This window comes from Loxodonta africana, chromosome 4 (genome assembly GCF_030014295.1).
Source record: "Loxodonta africana isolate mLoxAfr1 chromosome 4, mLoxAfr1.hap2, whole genome shotgun sequence".
Lineage (NCBI taxonomy): Eukaryota > Metazoa > Chordata > Mammalia > Proboscidea > Elephantidae > Loxodonta > Loxodonta africana.
This window is the reverse complement of record NC_087345.1, coordinates 38508384-38536346: the sequence shown is the minus strand read 5'-3', so window position 1 is coordinate 38536346 and position 27963 is coordinate 38508384. Positions and strand designations below refer to the sequence as shown.

The 27963-nt window shown below is 38.8% G+C and overlaps 1 protein-coding gene across 2 annotated transcripts in view; it reads left to right on the top strand.

The window, feature by feature from the left end:
* The window catches only part of MRPL42 (mitochondrial ribosomal protein L42), a 38173-nt gene extending 32416 nt beyond the window's left edge, over positions 1-5757 (top strand). Inside the window, exon 6 of one of the 2 annotated variants that reach the window (XM_023559667.2) lies at positions 40-5757. In XM_023559667.2, coding sequence (XP_023415435.2) covers positions 40-85 — 46 coding nt within the window. In that variant the 3' untranslated portion in view covers positions 86-5757. The remainder of the gene's footprint in view (positions 1-39) is intronic. The other variant, XM_003405614.4, reaches the window with a different exon arrangement.
* The last annotated feature ends 22206 nt before the right edge of the window (positions 5758-27963 follow it).

Below are 27963 nucleotides of genomic sequence, written 5' to 3'. Positions count from 1 at the left end.
TTTTATTGAAATCCTTCTTTGTGGATTTTTTTTTTTAAGGTATCACAGACGTCGTGTGAAATTGAATCCTCCAAAAGACAGATGATTTCAAGGTTCTCATCAGTAATCAAAGAGAAACGTTATCCTTTGCCTCATTTGCCACTTGAGAAAACGCAATCGGTGTTTTCACTACTATGTTATAAAATAATAACAATAAAATACCTTTTCGTATACTAGAAGGTGTATTTCTTTACATAAATAATTTTGGATTTGACATTCTTATTTAGAGAAGCCTAGTACGTCTTTGGAACCCTGGTGGTGTAGTAGTTAAGAGCTTGGCTGCTCACCAAAAGGCTGTCAGTTTGAGTCCACCAGCTGCTCCTGGAAACCCTACGGGGCAGTTCTACTCTGTCCAGTATGGTTCCTATGAGCTGGAATCAATGGCATCGGGTTATTACATCTTTATTTCTCTTTTGAGATATTAGTCCGTCATTTATTTTTATGTGTCAAGTATGATTTTTGTATCAGTAGCTTAACATTGTTAGTATTATAAATATAGTTAATAAAACTGTGATTCTCCTTCTGAAGGTTTTTTTTTAATTGGCTTTGAGAATAAATTTATGAGGTCCACCCAGAAAGTAGATGTTACAGTGTTTCCTTTTCTGTGGCTTGAGAAGAAAATACATTACTTACGTTTTAGTCAGTTTCTGTTATCTGCTAGGACCATCGCATACATCATTAATAAATTCTCAAAGTAATTTTTCGAAGAAGGAAACTTCATCCCCATTTTACAGATAAGGCTAAATGATGTGAACGCTCCCTAAACCCAAACCAAGCTCATTGCCATCGAGTCAGTTCCGACCCTGTAGGATAGAGTAGAACTGCTCCATAGGGTTTCCAAGGAGCTGCTGGTGGATTGGAACTACTGACTTTCGGTTAGCAGCTGAGCTCTTAATCATTGTGCCACCAGGAACCCTCCCTAGCAGGTAAGAAAGACAGGATTTAAACTGTCAGGCGCCAAACCTTTTTTTTTAGTGCATTATGATGACAAAGGAATATTGTATATAATTCTGTTTTAGGTTTTTCTTTTCCTGGCTGTCTCAGAAATTATGCTAGCTTCAGAACACATGCAAATAGCTGCAACTCTGTGATTAAAATGTTAATATCATTAGTCTGGTGTCAGGAGAATGTTAATAGATTATTCTGCTGTTGGTTGTCCCCACCAGTTTATAAATGATCTATAATTGCCTCCTTGTATTTCAGTTTAGGGGTGAGGAATCCTTTAAGGTGGAAAGGTGCTTTATTCAAACCTGTAAAATATTTGTGACATTTGTACAAATGATGCGAAAAATAATTTTCATTCAAGGTATGTTATTTGGCCTAGTTCTTTTAGTAAAGGAACTCTAACTGAGGGTTTAAATGTTCCAGTAAAATATGAGGAATAGTGAATAGAACAAAGTAAAGGCAGTAACCTTCTGTTACCCAAAGGAAATGTTTTAAATGGTTATTTTTTTTATTAATATTTTTGAAAGATCAAAGAAAAAGCAAATTGATAAACTTGATAAGCAGAAATACTTGTTAGCCATGTTGATATAGCCTTGAAAAATGGCTAGTTTTCAGGTTGATTTATATCAAAAATTTTACAGATTGAGATATGTTATAAATGTTGGGAGAATAAAAAACCAAGCCACAATAAAATACAAACTTTCTCAGTTCTAAGATGCCCAAGTCACTTATTCCTATGTCAATGTTTTGGGGAATTAACATTGACTTTATTGTACTGTAGGGTCGCTATGAATCGGAATCGAATCGACGGCACTGGGTTTTGTTTTTTTTTTTTCATTATACTGGAAATATAGATTAACACTGTAGTTCCTTATTTCTTATTTTCATAGGTTGCTGATTTTTAATTTTGCTGATTAAATACATATTCCTCACCACCGTGACCTGCCCTACACACCTCTTATCCCCACCAGGGAAGGGAACCTATTCTTCACCATCGTGGACATTTTATGACAGGAAGCCAAAAAAAGATAACTCTGTTTTTGCAGACATTTTTTAAAAAATTGCAGAAGATAGGACAACCCTTTAAATTGAGTAAACTTAGTGTCATGCAAAACTCACTACACAATCCTTGTTTTCATATTTCCATTGGTGGGAATTGAAGAGCATCTGAGAATTTTGGATTAACACACATAGAATTTAATTGATAAAAAGCATTGTTGGTGAAACCACCAGAGGGCGCTCTTACATAGGGCTCAATTTGAACATTGCCAAAGGTACCCCACTGCCCGTGGTCAGTTCCAACTCTTAGCGACTACCAAAGGTAGTGACTTTTTAAAAGCACTTAATTAGCAGAGAATTTGTATGTTCGTTAGGTGAGAATAACTAGTGGAATAAATGGAAGTGGTGAAATTATGAAAGCCTATAGGGTCGTTAGGAATCGGAATCGACTGCAGTGGGTGTGGATTTTGGTTAAGTGTTAAAATGGAGCCCTGGTGGCACAATGGTTAAGAGCTTGGCTGCTAAGCAAAAGGTCAGCAGTTTGAATCCACCAGCTGCTCCCTGGAAACCCTATGGGGTGGTTCTACTCTATTCTGTAGGGTCACTATGAGTCGGAATTGGCTCAGTGGCAATAGGTTTGGTTGTTTGGGTAAGTGTTAGAATATTCTGAGACCATTATTTATTCTGTTGATCCATTCATTAAACATTTATTAAGCACCTACCCTCCTGGTGCAGTGTTTATCTCAGCTGCTAACCAAAATGTCTGCAGTTCAAATCCACCAGCCGTTTCTTAGAAACCCTATGGGGCAGTTCTACCCTGTCATGTATGGTCATTACGACCATGAGTTGGAATTGACTGGACGGCAACAAGTTTGATTTGAGTTTTAGACGTGAGGAGGCATTATACTTTTTGCCAGGCCAATAGCAAAAAATGGTCCCTTGTTATAAGGACCACAGTATCTACTGAACTACTTAATTTTTCTAATGATGTTCTTTCCTAATTATGAAAGTAATGTATCATTATTTTTTAAAATAGGAGACTAAATAAAATTGCCCGTGTTCCATCCAAGGATACACTGTTAACATTTCTATGTACCTTCTTCCCTTTTATTTCTCTGCATAAATATGCTTCAAAAAAATAAAAATAGGGCTTATTATGTGCTATGGGTTGAATAGTGGCCCCCAAAATGTGTGTCAACTTGGCTATGCCATGATTTCCAGTATTGTATGGGTGCCCACCATTTTGTGATCTGATGTGATTTTCCTATGCGTTGTAATAAATCCTACTGCTATAATGACAATGAGGCAGGATTAGAGACAGTAATACTAATGAGTCAGGACTCAATCTACAAGATTAGGTTGTGTTTTGAGTCAATCACTTTTGAGATTTTTATAAAAGAGAAGCGAGCAGAGAGATGGGGACCTCATGCCACCAAGAATGAAGAACCAGGAGGGGAGCTTGTCCTTTGGACCCAGGGTCCCTGCACTGAGAAGCTCCTGTCCTACATCAGGGGAAGCTTGATGACAAGGACCTTCCCCCAGAGTTGACAGAGAAAGAAAGCCTTCCTCTGGAGCTAGCACCTGAGTTCAGATTTCTAGCCTCCTAGACTGTGAGAGTTTCTTTTTGTTAAAGCCATGCACTTGTTGCATTTCTGTCATAGCAGCACTGCATGACTAAGACTGTGCATGCTGGTTTTTTGTTGTTGTTTGTTTTTAATAATATTTTATTGTGTTTCTGGCAAATTTTTACACAGCAAATTAGATTCCCATTTAACAATTTCTACACAAATTGTTCAGTGACATTGGTTACATTTTTCACAATAATATGTCAATATTCTCATTACTTCCGTTCTAGTTGTTCTGTTTCTGGTAGTTTCCGTAGCCCCTTTATCTTCTCATCTTTGCTTTAGAGTAAATGTTGACCGTTTGATATAGATGATTTTTTAAAGGGCTAATTTCAAGCTACCAATGGTTTAACAACTGGCTCACAAAATTCCTGAAACTTTGACAGTTGGATCTCACAAGCTGGTGTGAGCTGGCTCCAGCATATCACAGCATGTGCCCCTGAAATCATACATTTACTCTTAAAATATTAGATCATTTCCTCCCTCATCCTAGTTATCCATTCAGAGATACTTTACCTTATTTTCTGATTAACATGTTAAGGGGGATATTACTCCTTACATGTCAGCTACCCTTCCTTCTATTTCAGTTTCTGTTAAGGATTTAATGACTTGTTACTACTGTTTAAAACTACTTGTAGAGTTCTGCCTTTTAAGGGAACTTTGGATGAATCCTTGAATATCAGTTATCTAATGCTAAATAACAAATCAAAATTAACAGTTTTTGATCCATCTGTGTTGCTTTTATTAATAGTTTTTTGCTTTTTACTGTTAGGTAGTATTCCATTGTGTAGATATACCACAACTTGTTCATACGTTATGGACTTTTGGATTGTTTCTAGTTGGGGGCTATTATGAATAAAGCATCTATGAATATTTGTGTACAGGTTTTTGTGTGGACACGTATTTTCATTTCTTTTGGGTAGTAGTAAAATTTTTGGGTCACATGGTAAGTGTATGTGGTGCAGTGAATTACTTAATATGGCCCTTCTAGCCATAGTCTTTGTGACAATGATTGTGTGGGACTATGCAGATAAGGTGCTTGTGGCCCACCAAGGAGGTTGGACTGCTGCTAATAATGCAAATAAGGTTCATGGAGCCCTTATGGGGGTGGAAACATGCAAATAAGGTGTATGGAACACCAACAGGGGATTGATCAGTTTTGCCAGTCTGCTAGGCTTAAAATGAGCTAATCCCAGGGGCTGGAGGAGGGAACCTCACAAATACCAAGAAAGGCTGGAAGCGGAGTGTGTCTTTTAGACCTGGGGTCCCTGTGCTGAGTACCTCCTAGACCCAGGAGATAGAATGAAACGCCAGAGACATCAAGAAGTGGCAACAAGCATGACGAGCCCAGTGCAGAGAAACGGCAGCAGCAGAACCAGAAGACCAGTGCAAAATGGCGCAGTGGGCTTCCTGGCCCGTGGAGTGAGGCGGCTACAGAGGGTGTGCTGACCCATGAAGAGACAGAGCTGAGTGCCTTTGGGCAGGAGGTTTGCTGGCAGAGTGGGGTGCCTCCAGACACTTGGGAGCTGCTGACCCATGATCCGCAGGGCAAGAGACCTCAGTGCCTTTGGACCACTGAGGCTTACTGGCGAAGTGGGTATTTCTGGGCACTTATTGGCAGAGCTAAAGGGCTTTGTAACACTTGCCTGAGCCATCTAAGATACATCTATTTGTCCCATCCCACTCAGAGCAAAGAAGAGTGAAGAAAACCAAAGACACGAGAAAAATACTAGCCCAAAGGACCACATGAACCAGAGACTTCACCATCCCGAGACCAGAAGAATTAGATGATGCCTGGCTACAACAAAACAGGCCCCGGTAGAGCAGGAGAAAAATGTAGAACAAAATTCAAATTCATGTAAAAAGACCAGACTTAATGGTCTGGCAGAGACTGGAGGCACCCCCGAAACTATGGCCCCCGGACATTCAGTTAACCCAGAACTGAAGCCATCCCTTAAGCTTTTAAGACCCCAAATGCTACTCACCAAAGTGGGATGTAGAACATTTTCTTTATAAACTATGTCATGCCAATTGACTTAGATGTCCCCCAAAACTATGGTTCCCAGGCCCCAGCTCCTGTTACTCTGTCCCTCATAATGTTTGGATGTGTCTAAGAAACTGCTTTTGCTTTGGCCCAGTCGTGCTGACTTTCACTGTTTTTGTGTTGTCCTTCACTTCACCGAAGTTAACACTTGTCTACTATCTAGTTAGTGATTTACCTTCCCCCTCCCTCCCCACCCTCACAACCATCAAAGATTGCATTTTTTCTATGTGTAAACCTTTTCTTGAGTTCTTACGATAGTGGTCACATATAATATTTGTCCTTCTGTGACTGACTTGTTTCACTCAGCCCAATGCCCTCCAGATTCATCCATGTCATGAGATGTTTCGCGGATTCATCATTGTTCTTTATCATTGCATAGTATTCCATTGTGTGTATGTACCATAATTTGTTTATCCATTTATCTATTGACGGGCATTTAGGTTGTTTTCATCTTTTGGCTATTGTGAATAGCGCTGAAATGAACATGGATGTGCATATGTCTATTCGTGTGATGGCTGTTATTTCTCCAGGGTATATTCTGGAGTGAGATTGCTAGATCATGTGGTGTTTCTGTTTCTAGCTTTTTAAGGAAATGCCATTTTGCTTTCCAAAGTGGTTGTACCATTTTACATTTCCACTAGTGGTGCATAAGAGTTCCAGTCTCCCCCACCTCTCCAACATTTGTTATTTGGTGTTTTTTTTTTTTGGATTAGTACCAGCTTTGTTGGGGTGAAGTAGCATCTCACTGTAGTTTGGTTTGCATTTCTCTAATGGCTAATGATCATGAGTATTTCCTCATGTGTCTGTTAGCCACCTGAATGTCTTTTTGCTGAAGTGTCTGCTTATATCCTTTGCTCATTTTTAAATCGGATTATTTGCCTTTTTGTTGTTGAGGTGTTGCAGTATCTTGCAGATTTTAGAGATTAGACCCGTATCGGATATGTTGTAGCCAAAGTTTTTTCCCAGTCTGTAGGTTAACCTGTGTTTTATTGACTATGCAAAGGCATTCGACTCTGTGGATCATGACAAATTATGGATAAAATTGTGAGGAATGGGAATTCCAGAACACTTAATTGTGCTCATGAGGAACCTTTACATAGATCAAGAGGCAGTTGTTCAAACAGAACAAAGGGAGACTATGTGGTTTAAAGTCAGGAAGGGTGTGCGTCAGGGTTGTATCCTTTCACCTTACCTATTCAATCTGTATGCTGAGCAAATAATCCAAGAAGCTGGACTATGTGAAGAGGAACGGGGCGTCAGGATTGGAGGAAGACTCATTAAGAACCTGTGTTATGCAGATGACACAACCTTGCTTGCTGAAAGTGAAGAAGACTTAAAGCACTTAGGAAGATCAAAGACCATAGCCTTCAGTATGGATTACCCCTCAACACAAAGAAAACAAAAATCCTCACAACTGGACCAATAAGCAACATCATGATAAACAGAGGAAAGGATTTCATTTTACTTGGATCCACAATTGACACCCATGGAAGCAGCAGTCAAGGAATCAAAAGACACATTGCATTGGACAAATCTGCTTCAAAAGACCTCCTTAAAGTGCTAAAAAGCAAAGATGTCACCTTGAAGACTAAGGTGCACCTGACCCAAGCCCTGGTGTTTTCAGTCACCTCATATGCATATGAAAGCTGGACAATGAATAAGGAAGACCGAAGAATTGATGCTTTTGAATCATGTTGGGGAAGAATATTAAATATACCATGGACTGCCAAAAAAACAAACAAATCTGTCTTGGAAGAAGTACAACCAAAATGCTCCTTAGAGCAAGGATGGTGAGATTTTGTCTCACATACTTTGGACATGTTATCAGGAAGGATCAGTCCCCGAAGAAGGACATCATGCTTGGTAAAGTAGAGGGTCAGCGAAAAAGAGGAAGACCCTGGATGAGATGGATTGACACAGTGGTTGCAACAGTGGGCTCAAGCATAACGATCACGAGGAGGACACAGGACTGGATTGTGTTCCGTTCTGTTGTACATAGGGTCACTATGAGTTGGAAGTGACTTGACAGCACCTAACAACATCAACAGGTTCTCTTTTTACTCTTTTGGTGAAATCTTTTGATGAGTTTAAGTGTTTGATTTTTAGGAGCTCCCAGTTACCTAGCTTTCCTTCTCGTGTTTGTGCATCGTTAGTTATGGTTTGTATACTATTTATGCCGTGTATTAGGACTCCTAGCATTGTCCCTATTTTTTTTACGTGATCTTTATCATTTTAGATTTTATATTTACTTCCTTGATCCATTTTGAGTTAGTTTTTGTGTATGGTGTGAGGTATGGGTCCTGTTTCACTTTTTGCAGATGGATATCCAGTTATGCCAGCACCATTTGTTAAAGAGACTGTCTTTTCTCCATTTAATGGACATCGGGCCTTTGTCAAATATCAGCTGCTCATAGGTAGATGGATTTACATCTGGGTTCTCAATTCTGTTCCATTGTTATATGTGTCTGTTTTAACAGTACCAGGCTGTTTTGACTACCATGTGGTATAATAGGCTCTAAAATCAGGCAGTGTGTGGCCTCCCACTTTGTTCTGCTTCAGTAATGCTTTGCTTATTTGGGGCCTCTTCCCTTTCCATATAAATTTGGTGAATTGTTTCTCCATCTTGTTAAAAAATACTGTTGGAATTTGGATCGGGATTGCATTGTATCTGTGGATCGCTTTGGGTAGAGTTGGCATTTTCACAGTGTTGAGCCTTCCTATCCATAAGCATTTTTCCATTCATGTAAGTCTCTTTTGGTTTCTTGCAGTAATGTCTTGTAGTTTTCTTTGTGTAAGTCTTTTACATCCCTGGTTAGATTTATTCCTAAGTACTTTATCTTCTTGGTGGCTATTGCAAATGGTATTGATTTTGTGATTTCTTTTTCAAAGTTCTCTTTGTTCGTGTAGAGGAATCCTACTGATTTTTGTATGTTGATCTTGTATCTGGCTGCTTTGCTGAAATCTATTAGTTCCAGTAGCTTTCTTGTGGATTCTTTGGGGGTTTTCTGTGTATAAGATCATATCATCTGTGAATAGGGATAAATTTATTTCTTCCTTACTAATTTGGATGCCTTTTATTAGTTTTTTTTTTTTTTTTTGGCCTTATTGGTCTGGCTAGGACCTCCAGCATAGTGTTGAATAAGAGTAGTGATAAAGGGCATCCTTTTCTGGTTCCCCTTCTCCAGGGGAATGCTTTCAGTCTCTCTCAGTTTAGAATGATGTTGGCTGTTTGCTTTGTATAAGTGCCCTTCATTATGTTGAGGAATTTCCCTTCTATTCCTTTTTTGCTGAGAGCTTTTTTTCAGGAATGAGTGCAGAACTTTGTCAAATGCCTTCTCTGCATCTATGGATAAGATCATGTATTTTTTTTCTTTTATTTATGTGATGGGTTGCGTTGATCGATTTCCTAATGTTGAACCATCCCTGCATACCTAGTATGAATCCCACTTGGTCACAATGTATTGTTTTTTTGATATGCTGTTGAATTCTATTGGCTAGAATTTTGAGGATTTTTGTGTCTATGTTCATGAGCGATATCGGTCTGTAATTTTCTTTTTTTTGTGGTGTCTTTACCTGGCTTTAGTATCAGGGTTATGCTGGCTTCATAGAATGAGTTCGAGAGCATTTGTTCCTGTTTTATGCTCTGAAATACCTTTAGTAGTGCTGGTGTTAACTCTTCTCTGAACGTTTGGCAGAATTCTCCAGTGAAGCTGTCCAGGCCAGGGCTTTTTTTTGTTGGGAGTTTTTTTTTTTTTTTTTTAATTATCTCTTTAATGTCTTTTGTTATCAGTTTATTTAGTTTTTCTACCTCAGGTTGTGTTAGTTTAGGTAGGTAGTGTGTTTCTAGAAATTTATTCATTTCCTCTAAGTTTTGAAATTTGCTGGAGTACAGTTTTTCATAGTATTCTCTTATGATCCTTTTATTTCAGTTGGGTGTGTTGTGATATCACCCATCTCATGTCTTACTTGGGTTATGTGCTTCCTCTCGTGTTTTTTTGTTTTTGTCAGTTTGGCCAATGGTTTGTTGATCTTTTCTAAGTATCAACTTTTGATCTTGTTGATTCTTTCAGTTGTTTTACTATTCTCTATTTCATTTGTTTCTGCTCTAATCTTTATTAATTCCTTTCTTCTGGTGCCTAAGGACTCTTTTGCTTCTCTCTTTCCATTTGTTCAAGTTAAAGGGTTAATGTTTTGATTTGGGCCCTTTCTTCTTTTTGGATGTGTGCATTTATTGCTATAAATTGACCTCTAGGCACTGTTTTTGCTGTGTCTCAAAGGTTTGGATAAAATGTGTTTGCATTCTCATTTGATTCTATGAATTTCTTTATTCCACCCTTGATTTCTTCTATAACCCAGTAGTTTTTCAGCAATGTGTTGTTCAGTTTCCATGTATTTGATTTTTTTCCTTGCTGTTTCTGTTATCGATTTCTACTTTTATGGGATTATGATCAGAAAAGATGCTTCGTATTATTTCAATGTTTTAGATTCTGGTAAGGCTTGCTTTGTGGCTTAAAATGTGGTCTATTCTGGAGAATGTTCCAGGTGTGTTAGAAAAGAATATAAACCTTGCTGCTGTTGGGTGGAATGTTCTGTATATGTCTATGAGTTTAAGTTGATTGATTATGGCATTTAGATCTTCCAAATATTTATTGAGTTTCTGTCTAGATGTTCTGTCCTTCACTGAAAGTGTTGTGTTGAAGTCTCCCAGTATTATTGTGGAGCTGTCTATTTCTCTTTTCAGTGCTGTTAGAGTTTGTTTTAAGTATTTTGGAAACCTGTCATTGGGTATGTATGTATTTATTATGGTTATGTCCTTCTGGTGTATTGACCCTTTAATCATTATGTAGTGTCTTTCCTTATCCTTTATGGTGGATACGGCTTTAAAGTCTATTTTGTTGGAGATTAATATTGCCACTCCTGCTCTTTTTTGGTAGCTGCTTGCTTAGGATATATATATATATATATATAAATTTTTTATATACATATTGTTATGTGACACTAGTTGCAATCCCTGTAATGTGACAGCACACTCCCCTTTTCCACCTTGGGTTTCCCATTCATCCAACCATCTCCTGTTCCTTCCTGCCTTCTCGTCTAGCCTCTGGACAGGAGCTGCCCATTTGGTCTGTTGTATCTGCTTAAACTATGAAGCACACTCTTCACAAGTATTATTTTATGTTTATAGACCTGTCTAAACTTTGTCTGAATAGTGGGCTTTGGGAATGATTTTAGTTCTGGGTTAACAGAACCTCCAGAAACCATGGCTTCAGGTTTTCCTCCAGTCTCAGTCAGGCCATTAAGTCTGGTCTTTTGACTTGAATTTGAGTTCTTGGCTCTCTGTTGTGTTTCCTGTCAGGGTGGTCATTGGTGGTAGTCAGGCACTGTCTAGTTCTTCTGGTCTCAGGTTGATGGAGGCTCTGCCTTATGTGGCCCTTTTGTTTCTTGTGCTAATACTTTCCTTGTGTCTTTGGTGTTCTTCATTTTCCTTTGCTCTGGTAGGTTGGTGCATCTTAAAGACCGTTTGCTAGGTTTCAAGACCCCAGGCACCACTCGCCAAAGTGGAACGCAGAACATTTTCTTAAAACACTTTGTTATGCCAATTGACCTAGATGTCCCCTGAAACCATGGTTCCCAGACTGCTGGATATATTTTTATTTTTGATATATATTTTATCTTGATATATTTTTTAAAGAATGCTTGATATGTTTTTTTCCATCCTTTGCATTTTAGTTTATGTCTTTGTGTCTAAGGTGTTTCTCTTGTAGACAGCATGTAGACGGATTGTTTTTTAATCCATTCTGCCAGTCTCTCTTTACTGGTGCATGTAGGCCGTTTACTTTCACTGTAATTATTGATAGGTGCGACTCTACTGCTGTCAGTTTGATTTATTTTTTGTGGTGTCGACAGTTTCTTTGTTTCACTTAACTTTCCGTGCTGAGTTTGTGTTGTTTATGTATTTTCTTTTCACATTTTTCATTGTAATTTTGTGTTTGCTGAGTCTTTATGTTCTTACTTTTTATTTTGATGGGTAGGTTTGTTAACTTCCTTTGTGGTTACCTTGAAATTTACCTTTATTTTTCTAAGTTTAAACCAATTTTTTATTTCTTGATATCACCTTAACTTCTATACTGTTTGTTCCCTCTTTTTCATTTTGATGTTGTCATTGTTTACATATTGATGTCCTTGTTTCCCTTTTTTCAATCTTTTAGCTTTGATTTCGTTTTGTGAATTCCCTGTCTGGGTTGATAACTGGTTGATCTGTCCTATGTTCTAGTCTTGGGTTGTTGTCTGATGTTGTTGGCTTTTAACCAGAGGACTCCTTTTAATATTTCTTGTAATTTGATTTGGTTTTTACAAATTTCCTTAACTTCTGTTTATCTGGAAATGACCTAATTTCACCATTGTATTTGAGAGACAATTGTGCTGGATATATAATTCTTGGCTGGCAATTTTTTTCCCTTCCAGGTTTTATATATGTCATCCCATTGCCTTCTTGCCTGCAGAGTTTCTGCTGAGTAGTCAAGGTTTAGTTTATCAGTTCTCCTTTGTAGGTGACTTTTTGTTTATCTCTAGAAACCCTTGTGGCATAGTGGTTAACAGCTATGGCTGCTAACCAAAAGGTCAGCAGCTGAAATCCACCAGGCACTCCTTGGAAATCCTATGGGGTAGTTCTACTCTGTCCTTCAGGGTTGCTATGAGTCGGAATCAACTCGATGGCAACAGGTGGGTGTTTTGTTTATCCATAGCTGCTTTCAAGATTCTATCTTTGTCTTTGGTTTTGGCAACTTTAATCATGATAGGTCTTGGTGACTTTCTTTTGGGGTCTTCCCTGTATGGAGTTCATTGAGCTCCTTAGATAGATATCTTCTCATCTTTCATATTAGGGAAGTTTCTGCCAGCAAATCTTCAACAATTCTGTGTTTTCTGTTATCTCCCCCTGTTCTGGTATTCCGATCACTTGTAGGTTTTTTCTCTTGATAGTATCCCACTTAATTCTTAGGCTTTCTTCACTTTTTTCATTCTGTTTTCTGAATTTTCCTCATTTAAATTGGTGTCAAGGAATTTATCTTTAATCATACTAATTTTGACTTCCAGTGTCTCAGTTCTGCTCCTATGACTTTCTGTTCAGTTGTCTAATTATGAAATTTTATTGTTAATCTTTTGTATTTCTAGTTGCTATCTCTCCATGGTTTCTAGCAGTCTGTTTGTTCTATCATTTTGTTCTTGTATTGTTTTCCTGAATTCTTCTATTGCTTTGTTTGTATGTTCCTTGGCTTGGTCAGAGTTTTGTCAGATCTCCTTCCTGATCTCTTGGAGAGCTCTGTATATTAACTTTTTGGATTCTTTCTCAGGCAGTTCCATTGACTTATTTTCCTCCAGAAGGTTTCCTTGTTCTTTATTTTGGTCACTTGCTGGAGCCATCTTGACCTTCTTCTTTATGTGATTTGATATTGACTGTTGTCTCCGAGGCATCAGTAAGTTATTTATTTACTGTATGTTTGTTTACTGCATCCTGACTTATTGTTTCAAAATGCCAAAGTAGGGTGGGCGTGTGAGCTACTTTGGTTGTTGGAGTCTTTGAGGCTCTCACATCCTGTCTCCTGGTGGTCAGAGCTGCTACTAGGTGTGTGAGCCCAGGAGTTTGTTCACTTTTCTTGCGGGGGTATGGTTATTTAAGGCACAGATGTCCAGGTTGTTGGTTACCATGTGTGTGGTACAGACTCTCACCTACAGTCCTAGGTGGATAGGGCTGAGTGGGGGTGTTCAGAGCAGGCACAGGTACCTGCCTGCAGTGGGGGGCTATGTGTGAGGCAAGGCAGGGGGCTGACAGCTGCCCCCAGTTACCTGGATGGAGGGCATGTCCCTGTCTCCTAGAGCACATAGTAGGGGAGTGGGATTATTGCAGCTGGTCCTTGGGTAGCCGGTGCTGTTGGCTGGAGGAACTGGGAGGCACCACTAATTTTTAGACCCCTGTTGTGGCCATTAATCCATTTTAAAATTGTTTTATCTTCTTGTTATGGAATTGTCAGAGCTCTTTAAATATTTTGGATATGACTCTTTTGTTAGACATATGTATTGAGAATATTTTTATGGAGGGCCAGTTTTAAGATTAGATATGATTAATGAAAAAGAAAGAGAACATTCTAGGCAAGGGATGCAACAGATGTGAAGGCTTGGAGTAAATTTGTATCATTTATTGTTAACCCAAAATTATTAAAAACAAAACAAGCATCATTAGATTTTTTTTGTCAAGAAAACATTTACCGTTTCTGAATGCAGCAGCAGTAGTAAAACCCAGTGATGGTGATGGAAATGATTCTGAATAAATGTAAGCTAAAAGAGTCTTTTTTTTTTTTTTTTTAAAGAGTCTGTACTAGTTTTACTCATAAATATGATTCCTCATATATGGAGTTCAGTTTTGTAGCCATAATGGTGGCAAAATGCTAAAGCCAAAGTATGTTATTTGCTGAGAAGTCCTGACAAATGAAGCAATAAGATCTCCAAAACTAAAGCAGAATTTACATACATAACATAAAGAATTAAATTCAAAACCAAAAGAACTCTTTTGAAAAAGAGTAATGAATTAAGCAGATGTCAAATTTCACAAATAAAATTTAGTTCTTCGTGGGCTTCTTATAAAGTAGTACTTCAGGTTGATAAAACTAAAATATATACAGTCATCAAGATCCTAGTGAATCTGCATCAAAGATGCTTGCTTGGGAATGTTGAGTGATTCTGTGGCAAAGATGGTAGCTCAAATACCACTTTCCAACAACACAATAACTTGGATATTCAAGAACATCAACTCATAGAAGAAATAAACCGAATAAATTATTTTTCCTAGCAACCTGATTGGTGTACATAAATATACAGATAGTGCTAACAAGACAATTCTTTTAGTATATGTATGATTTGAATATGGCAATATGAAAGAATTCTCTTTTTTTCATCTTTATTGCCAAACACAACAACAATAAACGATAGAAAACTATGAAAATTACATTGTCAATAAATGTAATTTGCAGTTGAAATTTTGTGTAGGAATGCAATTGGATGTATAGCTATAATGACAGAAAAACAGTCTGGAATAGTTACCTGATTAAGGAGCTCACTGCAGAATGTAAATCAACATACTTCTTGTTTCTTTAAGAAACTCTTGCTCCAAATGTCATGAAAACTAAACAATGTGGTTAGTGACTTAGGAAAGATTATGAATTATGTAAAGCCTAATGCATTAAATTCAAGATTTTTCTCTTTATTATGTGATAATATGGAAGACAATTATAAATAACTGTTATTGCATGCTGAAGTATGACTGTTACCTAGGGAGTAAGTTCTTTTGAACATATATGAACATTTGACATTTCTGCAAGATAAGAAACCAGTTTGGTCCAGGCTTTTTGAAGAAGTAAATTGGACAGCTAAACTTGCTAATTTGTCTGATATCTTCAGAATTTTCAATCTCCACAATTCTTCCATGCAAGGCAGGAATGCAACATGTTTTTCAGTGGCAGATAAAATTGAAGGGCAAAAACAAAAGGTAGGAGGAGCTTGGAAGAACAGTTTCTATTAGATTGTTATATGTCCTATAATTTAACAATAATTGTCAGTGAAGTTGGTAGTTATCTCGATGATGCACATCTGAAAAATTATTATTGAATCATTATGAATTTGATCAAATGTTTTGAATTTTACTTTCCATCAAAAGAAGGTCCATAATCCAGACTTTCTAGAGCCATTGAGGCTAGATGAACCCCCTTAACTATTGCCCTGAGATAATCCTTAAACCAAAATTATTCCCAGAAGTCTTCCTTAAACCAAAAAATAGTTTAGCTTAATCAGTAAAGAATGTCTGCTTTGAACATCGTGCACTTCCAAGAACTATCTATATGGGATCAAAATGACAATAGCAACTTGAAAAATTAGATAGGAATTTCAGGGGGCAGTGAGTTTATGTTAATAGGGGAGGAACAATTTGCACAAATTGAACAATGTCACTGAATTGTAGAGACTGTTGGAGTATGTTCTATACATATTCTCAATAACAACAACAACAACAAAAAAAACATAGCAATCATTGACAGATTATTCCAATGAATAAACTTTCTAAACTTTAAAAAGAAAATCCATATACAGCAAATTCGTAGACCTGGGAACCTTTTCTTTAGTCAAATGATGATTTAAATTTAACTATAAATTTACAAGATACTTTGTTCAAATTGGCAAGTAATGAAGGATGAAAGATGAATTTTGAAAACACAGCCTCACTTGCTTCATTTTGGATAAAGTTAAAAATGAATATTCAGATCATGCTGAAGGTATTCTATAATCTCTTTTTTTCATTCCTATTGTCATCGCTTTATTAAGTCTGACTTCTGTCTTGTGAATGATATTAAAACAAAACACAGAACAGTTTAGATATACATCATTCCCTGATAGTAGCATTGCTGTCAATGCAACCTGGATTAGATACTTTAACAAGCAAGAAACAAGCTCATTTGTCACATTAAGCACTTGAAAATATTGATATACGTGATGTTTATTCAAAGTATGCATACGATGGCCTAATCTAGGGAATCACTATTTCACTTATAATTTTGTTCAGTTACAATTGAAGAATGACAAAAAGTTATGAGTTATAGAAATTCTCTATACTAATCTTAAATGCAGATTTTCAGTGAGCTGAAGTTTTATCATTCTTTTCTCTTTCCCTTATATGTTTTTTCTAATTTTATTTATTGAAATTTAATTTTATGTCCATTAAATCAGATAATAAAAAATTTGGCCTTGCATATTTTACGTCTTTTTTTCTTTTCATTTCTACTTACAAAAGTATAACTTACAAATGTACTGGTCCACAATGAATGAAAGAATGGTACCTTCATCACAGATTGTTTGATAACTGCTGTTGTACAGCATACTTTCCAGATAGTTACTCAGTTTGGGCTTGAACTCTTCTACTAACTGAGAGTATACTCCCTTTCCAGCAAGCTAACTCCCTTGCTGAACAGTTCAGATTATTAGAAACTGTTTCCTTATATTGAGTTGAAATCACTTTTCCTATGGTTTGTAATCCTCAGGCTTGTTCCTGCCCCCAGGAACTGTACGAAATAAACTGACTCCCCTTTACATATGACAAGGAGCCCTGATGGCACAGTGGTTAAGCACAGGGCTGCTAATCAAAAGGTCAGCAATTTGAACCCACCAGCTACTCAGTGAGAGAAAGATGTGGCAGTTGGCTTCCTTAAAGATTACAGCCTTGGAAACCCTGTGGGGCAGTTCTACTCTGTCCTGTAGGGTCGCTACAAGTCGGAAATCGACTTGAAGGCAATAGGTTTGGTTCAGGCTTACATATGACAGTTCTTCAGATATTTGGAAACATGTCATATCCTTGTTTTTCTTTAAGCTCTACTTTCATTGACTATACATACAACATGGTTTCCAGAATCTTCCCTGTCCTGGTGGTCCTTTTCTGGACACATACTTTTAATAATGTCTTTCTTAAAATGTGTCATCCAGAACTGAACGTAATTTTCCAAACAACATACTTCTACAAATGGTGCCGATAATGCATAACATTTTTTAGCAATCATGTCACTCCGTGGATTCATATTGAGTCATAATTTTTTTTAAATAAAAAAATTTTTTTAGGCTGTAATTTTTTTTTTTTAATTGTACTTTAGATGAAGGTTTACAGACCAAACTAGTTTTTCATTAAACACTTAGTATACATATTGTTTTATGACATTGGTTAACAACCCACGACATGTCAACACTTTCCCTTCTTAAACTTGGGTTCCATTTTGCCAGCTTGCCTGTTTCCTCCCGCCTTCTAGTCCTTGCCCCTGGGCTGGTGTGCCCCTTTAGTCTTGTTTTGTTTTATGGGCCTGTCTAATCTTTGGCTGAAGGGTGAAGCTCAGGAATGACTTCATTACTGAGCTAAAAGGGTGTCTGGGGACCATACTCTTGGGGTTTCTCCAGTCTCTGTCAGACCAGTAAGTCTGGTCTTTTTTTGTGTGAGTTAGAATTTTGTTCTACATTTTCCTCCAGCTCTGTCTGGAACCCTCTATTGTGATCCCTGTCACAGCAGTCGGTGGTGGTGGCTGGGCACCATCTAGTTGTTCTGGACTCAGTCCAGTGGAGGCCGTGGTAGATGTGGTCTATGAGTTCTTTGGACTAATCTTTCCCTTGTATTTTTAGTTTTTTCCATTCTCCTTTGCTCCTGAAGGGGTGAGACCAGTGTTGTATTTTACATGGCTGCTCACAGGCTTTTAAGACGCTAGATGCTACTCACCAAGGTAGAATGTAGAACATTTTCTTTATAAACTGTGTTATGCCAGTTGAACTAGATGTTCCCTGAGACCATGATCCCTACAGCCCGCAGCCCAGCAATTCTGTCCCTCAGGGAGTTTGGATGTGTCCATGGCGCTTCCATGACCTTGCCTTGTACAAGGTGTGCTGGCTTCCCAGTATTGTGTATTGTCTTACCCTTCACCAAAGTTACCACTTAACTATTGCCTATTTAGTGTGAGTTAAGAGGGACTCAGAACATCAAAATAGCCTTCAAATTCAATTAATTCTTTCTGTAAACACACTCTTCTACTCTTCTTAATTACTTTTAGGGAGAAAAAAAGTTTATTTTCATTGATAATCTCATTGATTTTTAATTTTACCATTTAAGATGTTAGCAACACAGCTGGTAATATAACCAAAGATTTTAAGCAGGGGAGCGATGTGTTTAGAAAGTTTGTTCTGGCTAGAGGAAAGAGGATGAATAGGAATGGAAGCAAGATGGGATACAGGGCGAACTGTTAAGTGACTGATATAATTCTGATGACAGGTGATAATGGCCTGGATTAGGGAACTAGAAAAAGGGTGGAGAGAAGGGGACAGATTCCAGAGATTCTGAAGAAGTAAAATTAATAGGATTTGTTAACTTATTTATGTGGGAATGTCAGAGAGTAATTAATGAGAAAGGGAAAAAAAAAAAAAAACAGCCCCTGACATCTGGAAACAGATCTGGTATTCACAGTTTATTGTTGTTAGTTGCTGCCTAGTTGATTTTGACTATAGTGACCCATGTGTGCAGAGTAAAACTTCACTTCCTAGGGTTTTCAAGGCTGTGACATTTTGGCAGCAGATCACCAGGCCTGTCTTCCAAGGTGCCTCTGAGTGTTCTTCAGCCGCCAAACTTTCAGCTAGTGGTCAAGTGCTTCACCATTTGTGTCACCCAGGAATTCCCATTCACAGCTAGGCCTAATTTTCCTGTTGGACTTGGAACTTTCACAGAATACCAAGATCAGCCAAGGTTACTCTGAGACCATGACAAAATGAGACAAAACAAGTCCACTTCATAATTTTGACTAAGCACAGACAAAAACAGCATCCCTGTGCCATCCACAAAATACCAAATATCTCTGTTCCTCAACTATAATGAATGTCTGCTACTTTTTAACCAATTACAGCTTTATCCTTGCTCTAGTCTGCCCTCCCTGTAGATAAGATTTATTGCGATATACCCAACCATAAAATACCCCTGATTCCTGACAACACTCCATCTAGAGTGAACCCCTGCTTCCTTAGACCATCCCCCAAATCACCCAACCAAAACCCAAACCCTGTAAGTCCTTCCTAACGCCCTCTTACTGAGATGCCTCATGCATCACCATTCTTCTTTGCTACAATGACTAATAAACTCAACTTGTTCAGCTACAGTGGTGTTCCTGGTGGCCTTTGGCTGAAGGACATTGATTGATGTTGGTGTTGGTAGTGCCAGTAATAGAATTAAAGAATACTGGATGGAAGGAAGGAAATGTCTTCAATTTTTAACAAACTACCTTTGAGATATTTGTGGGTTAAACCAAGTGGGGATATCTAGGAGGCAGTTGAATGGATATATGGTTCTGGAGCTTAGGAGAGATATCTGCCCGGAATCTAATTATCTGTCTGTCTGTCTGTCTATCTATCTACTTGCCTATCTATCTATTGACAAAAGAGTTTTAATTTTCCTGGGATCCAGATTTTTGGCTTTCATGGAAACTGTGGTAACTCACATAGGATATTGCTCTTAGGTGTCCTTTTGAACTTTTTGGCTTGAAAAGACTGGTTCCTAAAACCCACTTTTGAGTCAAATAATGGTCCAGATAAACTAGTAAGAACATTCTGTTTTGGGCATCATGCTCTTTGAAGAATTCAGTCAGTTTTGGGAAACAGACTCCAAAGGTCAGATTGGTAGCTACGTTTAGGGTAAATCAGTAATTATTTTAATTGTTCCTTAAGACAATGGTGTATATAAATTCTTCCTGACCACAAATTTGTTTATCAGTTCTGTACCCACCCTTTTTTCTTCCATGGCAATGCTGATTAAATTTGGTATATGATTTTTGGAAGTTCTTCTCATCTTCAAAACATCTAACACTCCAGTTGAAATGTTACCCGATTTGCAAATGGTATATTCAGTAAACTTCAATTTCTGTTATTGGCTTAATATGATTTTTGTTCTAACACTACCTATCTAGCATCATCATCTCCAATCCACATAGAAATATACATAAAAATCTATATTTGAGCGCCATCGTTTATATAATACTTGAAGCTGTGGGATTGGCTAAGATCACCCAGGGAGGCAGTAGAGCAAGAAAAAGGCTGAGGACAGAATCCCAAAGAACAACTATATTTAAGAGGTGGACAGAAAATAAGGCACCTGGAAAAGACTTAGAAGGAAGTGTCATTTAGGAAAGAAGAGAATCAGAGTCAGAAACAGGCCAGAAGTCAGAGAAGATGAGAGTTTGAAGAAGGAGGATGAGTATAGTGGTTTTATATGCTGATAAGAAGTCAAATAAAAAAAGGAGCCCTTCAAGTTCTTTGATATTTCCATCATTTTTAAAATGCTTCTTTACTTTCTGGCACAATAACATGTTTTATGTTCTTCTTATACTTCTCTGCCCTAGCCCTGGGCTCAGTCTTTTCTCCACATCCTGTTTCCTTTTAGTGGAAATGGTATTTAGAAATGAAGATCTGGGTGTACTACTCCTTTTAAGAAGATTGTCTTTGAAGGTTTATAGCTATATGGTGGTCACACAGGGGGATGGAAGGATAGAGAAAGGGACACTTGGCTTGAGTAAAAATGAGCAAAGCAGAGATCTGTTCACCAGTACAGAGGCATAAAATCAGAAACAGGTATTAGAGGTGATTTGACCTTGAGTAGGCACATGCTGTTGTTGTTAGCTGCCATATAGTTGTCACCCCACTCATGGTGACCCCATGCCCAACATAACAAAATGCTGCCTGGTTCTGCACCATCCCAGTGATTGGTTGGGGATCCAACTATTATGATCCAAAGGGCTTTCATTAACTGATATCTGGATGTAGATAGCCAGGCTTTTCTTCTTAATCCACTTTAGCCTGGAAGCTCTGCTGAAATTTGTTCAGCGTCATAACAACACACAATCTTCCACTGACAGACGGGTGATGGCTGCCCAGGAAATGCATTGGCCAGGAATTGAGCCTGAGTCTCCAGCACGGAAGGCAGGAATTCTACCACTGCTGAACCACCACTGCCTCAATGATGTGGCACATACCCACTGCCCAAACCCACCGCCGTTGAGTCAATTCCGACTCATAGCGACCCTGTAGGACAGAGTAGAACTGCCCCACAGAGCTTCCAAGGAGCACCTGGTGGACTTGAACTCCCGACCTTTTGGTTAGCAGCCATAGCACTTAACCACTACGCCACCAGTGTTTCCGGTGAGTGGCACATAGAGCTCCCTAATGTCTCTCTCCCTAAGGCTAGGATTTTTAGGAACCTGGGCAGAGCTCTGCCTCTTAACAGGCATTAAGTGACCTCTGTTGGGGAGAGAGGTGATTTTCAGAGACTGGGCACCAAGCAAAGCCTGAAACCACCAGTGAAATGTTTGGGTTGTCTATTTGTGCCGAGCATTTTATCCTGGTGCGTGAGCTTTAGCCTTGCAATTATAACTTTCTACTTGTTAAAGTATGAAGTATTTTTATTGACTTTAGTACACTTCGTTATTAAGAAAAGAATTGGATAATTGGAGTGGATGTCTCTGGTTTTTTTGACCCAATGTTCAATCTTCTTTTTTCTGGAAAAGGCCCATTTTCTACCACCAAAACACTTTGCAGGGACTTCTGCCTCCTGACCAAAGTCGACTGGACTAGTGATGAGTAACCACATCAAATAAGGGTCGTCAGAGTATAGTTTTTGACCTTGAGTGAGCACATGATCTAAGCCAGGCCAATCAGAGTCCTTCCTCAGGATTTGCAAAACTGGAGCTGAGAGAAAAGGCTCATTCCCTCTCTAAGACAAACCTAGGAAAGGTAGGGCATTAGATCTGTTTGTGGCATAATTCCTAGGAAGAAAACCAGTAAGACAGAAATAGAGATGAGAAATGGAAAAACAAGATTCCAGGTTGATGTTTGGATCTCTGGTTCCTTCTTTTGTGCTCCTATGTTCAAGTTTTTTTTTTTTTTTTTTTTTCATTTTCTGTTTAAGCCTAATAGTAGAACATCTGCCCAGGCAATTCCCCAGGGACCTCTTTCTTATTAACAACCTTAGTTTAAATTATATTTCTATCCCTTACCTCCCCATCACACTATTATATTGAATCTATATTATCTTGTCACTTCTTTTTAAATCCTTCCCTCTCTAAAACAAAAATAAGTCATTTGTAAGAGGAAGTATGCTTACTTTCTTATTTTTCTTCCCTTTAGTTACAAAGAGCTTCCCAAGTGCCTACTCATGCTTAGACTTTCTCTAACCAAGAGTTTTTTTTCTTTTTTAAAATTTTTATTGTGCTTTAAATGAAAGTTTACAAATCAAGTCAGTCTCTCATACAAAAATTTATATACACCTTGCTATATACTCCTAGTTTCTCTCCCCCTAATGAGACAGCACATTTCTTCTCTCCACCCTCTAGTTCCATGTCCATTCAGCCAGTTTCTGTCCCCCTCTGCATTCTCATCTCCCCTCCAGACAGGAACTGCTCACATAGTCTCACATGTTTACTTGATCCAAGAAGCTCACTCCTCACCAGCATCATTTTCTATCCTACAGTCCAGTCCAATCTCTATCTGAGGAGTTGGCTTTGGGAATGGTTCCTGTCCTGGGCTAACAGAAGGTCTGGGGACCATGACCTCCAGGGTCCTTCTAGTGCCAGCCAGACCATTAAGCCTGGTCTTTTTATGAGAATTTGAGGTCTGCATCCCACTGGTCTCCTGCTCCCTCCAGGGTTCTCTGTTGTGTTCCCTGTCAGGACAGTCATCAGTTGTAGCCAGGCACCATCTAGTTCTTCTGGTCTCAGGCTGATGTAGTCTCTGGTTTATGTGGCCCTTTCTGTCTCTTGGGTCTAACCAAGAGTTATTTTAACAGGCTTTACTCTCCCTGTTTATACTTTCAGGTTTTCCAATTCTTAAGATTAAATAGAAATCTTACTTTTTGTGTTTACCCAGAGATTTTCTGATTTCAAGTACAGATACCCAATCTGGTTAATGGCTTTGTTCTTTAAAAAGAACTATGGGTTTGGTTAAATGCTTATAATAATAGTAGTGTTAATAAAAAATTCAAGCCTCGAGTTGTAATACTGAAGGATTCTATGGGGAAAATATTAAATGACGTAGGGGGAGCATTAAAAGAAGATTGGAAGAATATACAGTCACTATACCAAAAAGTTTTTTTTTCTTTTTTAATACCATAAAGAACTGGTCAACGTTCAAACATTTCAGGAGGTTACACATGATCAGGAACGGATGGTACTGAAGGAAGACGTCCAAGCTGCATTGAAGGCATTGGCACAAAACAAAGCTCTGGGAATTGATGGAATACCAATTGAGATGTTTCAACAAGCGGACGCAGTGCTGGAAGTACTCACTTGTCTATGCCAAGAAATTTGGAAGACAACTATCTGGCCAACCAACTGGAAGAGATCCATACTTATGCCTATTCCCAAGAAAGGTAATCCAGCCAAATGCAGAATTTATTGAACAATATCATTAATATCACACGCAAGCAAAATTTTTTCTTCATTTCTTTCCGTTTGGGAAATGCTGAGCATGTTCTTCCTTTTGTTTTTCTATCTCCAGGTCTTTGCGCATGTCATTATAATACTTTACTTTGTCTTCTCAAGCTAATGCATAATAATAAAGGTCAGCAAAAAAGAGGAAGACCCTCAACAAGATGGATTGACACAGTGGCTGCAACAACAGGCTCAAGCGTAACAACAATTGTGAGAATGGTGCAGGACTGGGCAGTGTTTTGTTCTGTTATGCATAGGGTAGCTATAAGTTGGAACCAACTTGATGGCACCTAACAACAACAAGTGTTACCTGACTGTTTTAGGAAAACAAAAGTACCTTGATTGCTTGAGAAATTCCAAGGGCTATTTTCCAAAAAATAGGAGCCCTGGTGGTACAAAGGTTAAAAGCTCAGCTGCTAACCAAAAGACTGGTTAGTGGCTCCATGGGACAAAATACCTGGCAATCTGCTCCCAAAAAGATTGCAGCCTAGGAAACTCTATGGGGCAGTTCTATTCTGTCATATAGAGTGACTATGAATTGAAATTGACTCGATGGCACACAACAACATTTTTCAAAAACCAGAGACAAAGACCAAACTGAATTTTTTGTCCCATACACCCACTCTTGGTCTATGAGATCTGAGTGGTACTCTAACATCAAAAGGGGAGTCAAGACCCAGGCCCAAGACAGCCTGCACATGGGTTTCTACGGCCACAATGACCTAAATCAGTGCAATCAGAGGACATTTCAAGACCTTTATGGTTGCTACTAACATATAAGTTCTCCTTCTTTTGGACACGAGCTTAAAGATCTGTGAGGCTGTCATTTCTGCAGCCATCTCCTGGCTATGAGGAACTGCCTGTCTGAGAATGGGGCCAAACTAAAAGAAGGGAGATGAGAAAAGAGAAGCCAGGTCCTAATTGTTTGAGCCAAAATATTAACTTTTTGCTTAAGCCATTTGGATTGATCTTTCTGTTTGTTACTTACAATCAAAAGAGTCTTAAACCCCACTGCTCTTTAGTCGATTCTGACTATAGAGACCCTGTAAAACAGAGTAGAACTGCCCCATAGAATTTCCAAGGCTGTAACTCTTTACAGAAGCAGACTGTCACCTCTTTTTCCCACGGAGCGGCTGGTGGGCTTGAACTGCTGACCTTTTGGTTAGCACCTGGAGCACATTAACCACTGTGACACCAGGGCTCCTTCAAAAGGATTGTAACTGATGTAATAATGATCACATAAAATTCACTTGAGTAAAAGGAAAAACTGAATAAATACAAATATAACTGGATTTTTTTTTAGAGCAAGATCCACGAAACATGAAAACGCAGAAATTATTGACCATATTAGCTTGCACCTGTATGTTTGCCACAATTATTTTTCTAGAAAAGAGAATAAAGTATAAGAAACATGGCTCTGAACATTTGCTTCTAAAAAACCCTGTCTGTTTCTTGGGATATTTCAAGTCTGAGAATTTAACACAGTCTCTTATGTTCTCTAGGGCAACAGTCTATTACAATGAGAACACTAGTTCTGAGCAGTGATCCCAAGACACCATGAAAGCCATATTAACAAGAAAAAGTTTCATAGGCTCATAGAAATTTAGATCCAGAGGGAGTTAATATCATCTCTGCTCAGTAAGGGGCTAGTGGTGGTTCGGTGGTAGAATTGTCACCTTCCTTGAGGGACACCCAGGTTCAATTCCCAGCCAGTGTACCTCATGTGCGGCCACCACCCATCTGTCAGTGTAGGCTTGCGTGTTGCTGTGATATTGAGCAGGTTTCAGCAGAGCTTCTAGACTAAAACAAACCAGGATGAAAGGCCTAGTGATCTACTTTAGAAATTCAGGCAATGAAAACTCTACGGATCACAACGGTCTGTTCCTCAAGCCATCACTGGGATAGTGCAGGACTGGGCAGCACTTCATTCATGGTGCACGAGGTTGTTGAGTTGGGGACTGACTTGATGGCAGCTAACAACAGCAATAACTGCTTAGTAAGGCAGTAAAATGGATTGTTGCCATTTTCAACAGTACAGGTTAAACACATGTTTTTGGTTAATCCTTAAATAACTGACAAATTACATATATGAAAACAATGGTTTTCAAATCCCTTCCACTGAGGTTCTACTATACAAGGGACTTTTACCATGGCTGGGCCTTTTTAGGCCTTAGTGAGCACAGAAAGCTTAACCAATAGTTCTACCTCTGCTTTCCCATCTGTTAACTCAGCTGGTAGGGCCAGAAGGAAAGCAAATCTTCTATTTTTCAAAGTGATCTTTGAGGACTGTTAAACATTTTAATTAGAATTATTTGGAAACGAGCATGTGGAGTAGAAAATGGAAAAAGAATATGGAGTTAACAGACTTTCATTTCAATCCCTTTTCAGTCCATTACTGTGAGAGCCACTAGATTGTAAACATGCGGGCATGGTCCTTATCTGTCTTGATTAACTGATGTATACCCAATGCCAAACACAGTGTCTGTCACATATAATAGGTACTCAGTAAGCTTTTGTTAAGTAAATTAATATACGGATTTATGTAAATCCTTTAATCTGCCTGTGTTAGGCTAACTGCTACAATAATCACCAAACCTCAGTACCTTATAACCTAAAGGTTTATTGCTCACTCATGTTACAGTTTAACTTGGGTCAGTGAACTGAGAAAAATCTCAGACATCCAGGGACGCAGGCTCCTTCCACGTGGTGGCTTGGTTATCCCCAGGGGCCTTGGACGCTGTAAAAATTGCATGGAGACGGCATCTGACTTCTAACTTTACGGGAGTTGGGGGGGTGGGGAGAAGAATAATCAAGATCAACAGCCCAAGGCTGATTCCTATGAGGTGGAGGTCAGACATATTTCCTCTCTCTGCCATCTTTATGAATTCTGACACTAACCGTCCCTCTCATGGCACGCTCTATTTCTCTGTTGGGTTTGATAATTCATTGCAATGGCCACACAGAACTCACAGATCATACTCATGATTATGGGGTTTATTAGGGAAGTAATAGGTTACAATTCAGATTTAGGAGCACTCAGATACAGTTCTTCCATCAGGACAGCCTATTCCCAGCTGTTCTCACTGGCATACTTCTCCCTGGCTCTTGGCCTCTGCCCATGCGCATTCAGCTTTCTCTCTCGGTGGGCCAGGAAGCTTGCTGCTGGGTCTCTGCTGCCGGGTCTCTGCTGCTGCTTCTCTGCTGCCACTTCTTGCCATTTTCAAGGTTACAGCTCACTCTCTGTCTCCTGGGTCCAAGAGCTTCTCAGTGCAGGGATCCCAGGTCCAAAGGACATGCTGGCTCCTGGCTGTTTTTCCTTTGTGGTGATGGGATCCTTTCTCTCTTGCCTCTGGGGTGGCTCATTTCAAGCCCAGTGGGGTGGCAAAGCTGACCAATTCCCTTGGTGGGCCACAGTTACCCTATCACACAGTCCTGCCAAAGAAAAGTCACACAAAAGAGATCCACTTCACTGCAGACTCTGTCACTGGATTCTCTACATCTGCCTGGCAAGGAGAGGAAAGAAGAATATGGAAGATTGTATGAGAGGTTTTAGTGGCCCACCCTGGAGGGGGCTCATATCACTTCTGTCTACATCCTACTGGCCACAATGCAATTCTATGGCCACTCACTCCAAGAGAACCAGGAAATGTAACCTAGCAGTATGCCCTGGAAGAAGAGAAGAAACTCAAGCTTTGGCGAGCAGCAGCTTTCTCTGCTTTACTCTGGAATTCCCAACTTCTTCTTCTGGAAATAAGAACAAATTATTGTTATTTGTCAGTACTTTATGAGGATTAAGTGAGATAATAAATGTAGAAGCATTTGATAAAATGATAAACAAATGTTAGTTATGAATATTCCTGGGCAATTTGGTCTATTTACCTCTGGACATCATTTGTGAAATGAATAGGCTTGAATTCTAAGAATCCTTCCAAGTTTTAAAATCCTTAGATTCCGTAGCTCTTTAAAGCGAGCAAGTGCCATCACTTTGTACCAGTGCCTAGGATAAACTCTTTAGGATCTAGCATGTGAGTCTACAACATAATCCTCCTGCCCCCACGCCCTTTTTCACTGCTATAATAATGCCCATGTTCTTTTTCAGGCATAATCTGACTCTATCTTATCTCATTTTAATTCTGTCAATTCCAAATATGGTAAAAGATCATCTTTACCTTCTTATTGGACCAACCAGCTCCAGCCTGCTAGATTTCTTACTTTCAGAAGAAAATGTAGTTGTGGGAAAGAGAATCGCAGAAAGCATTTTACATATTTGAAATTTGTC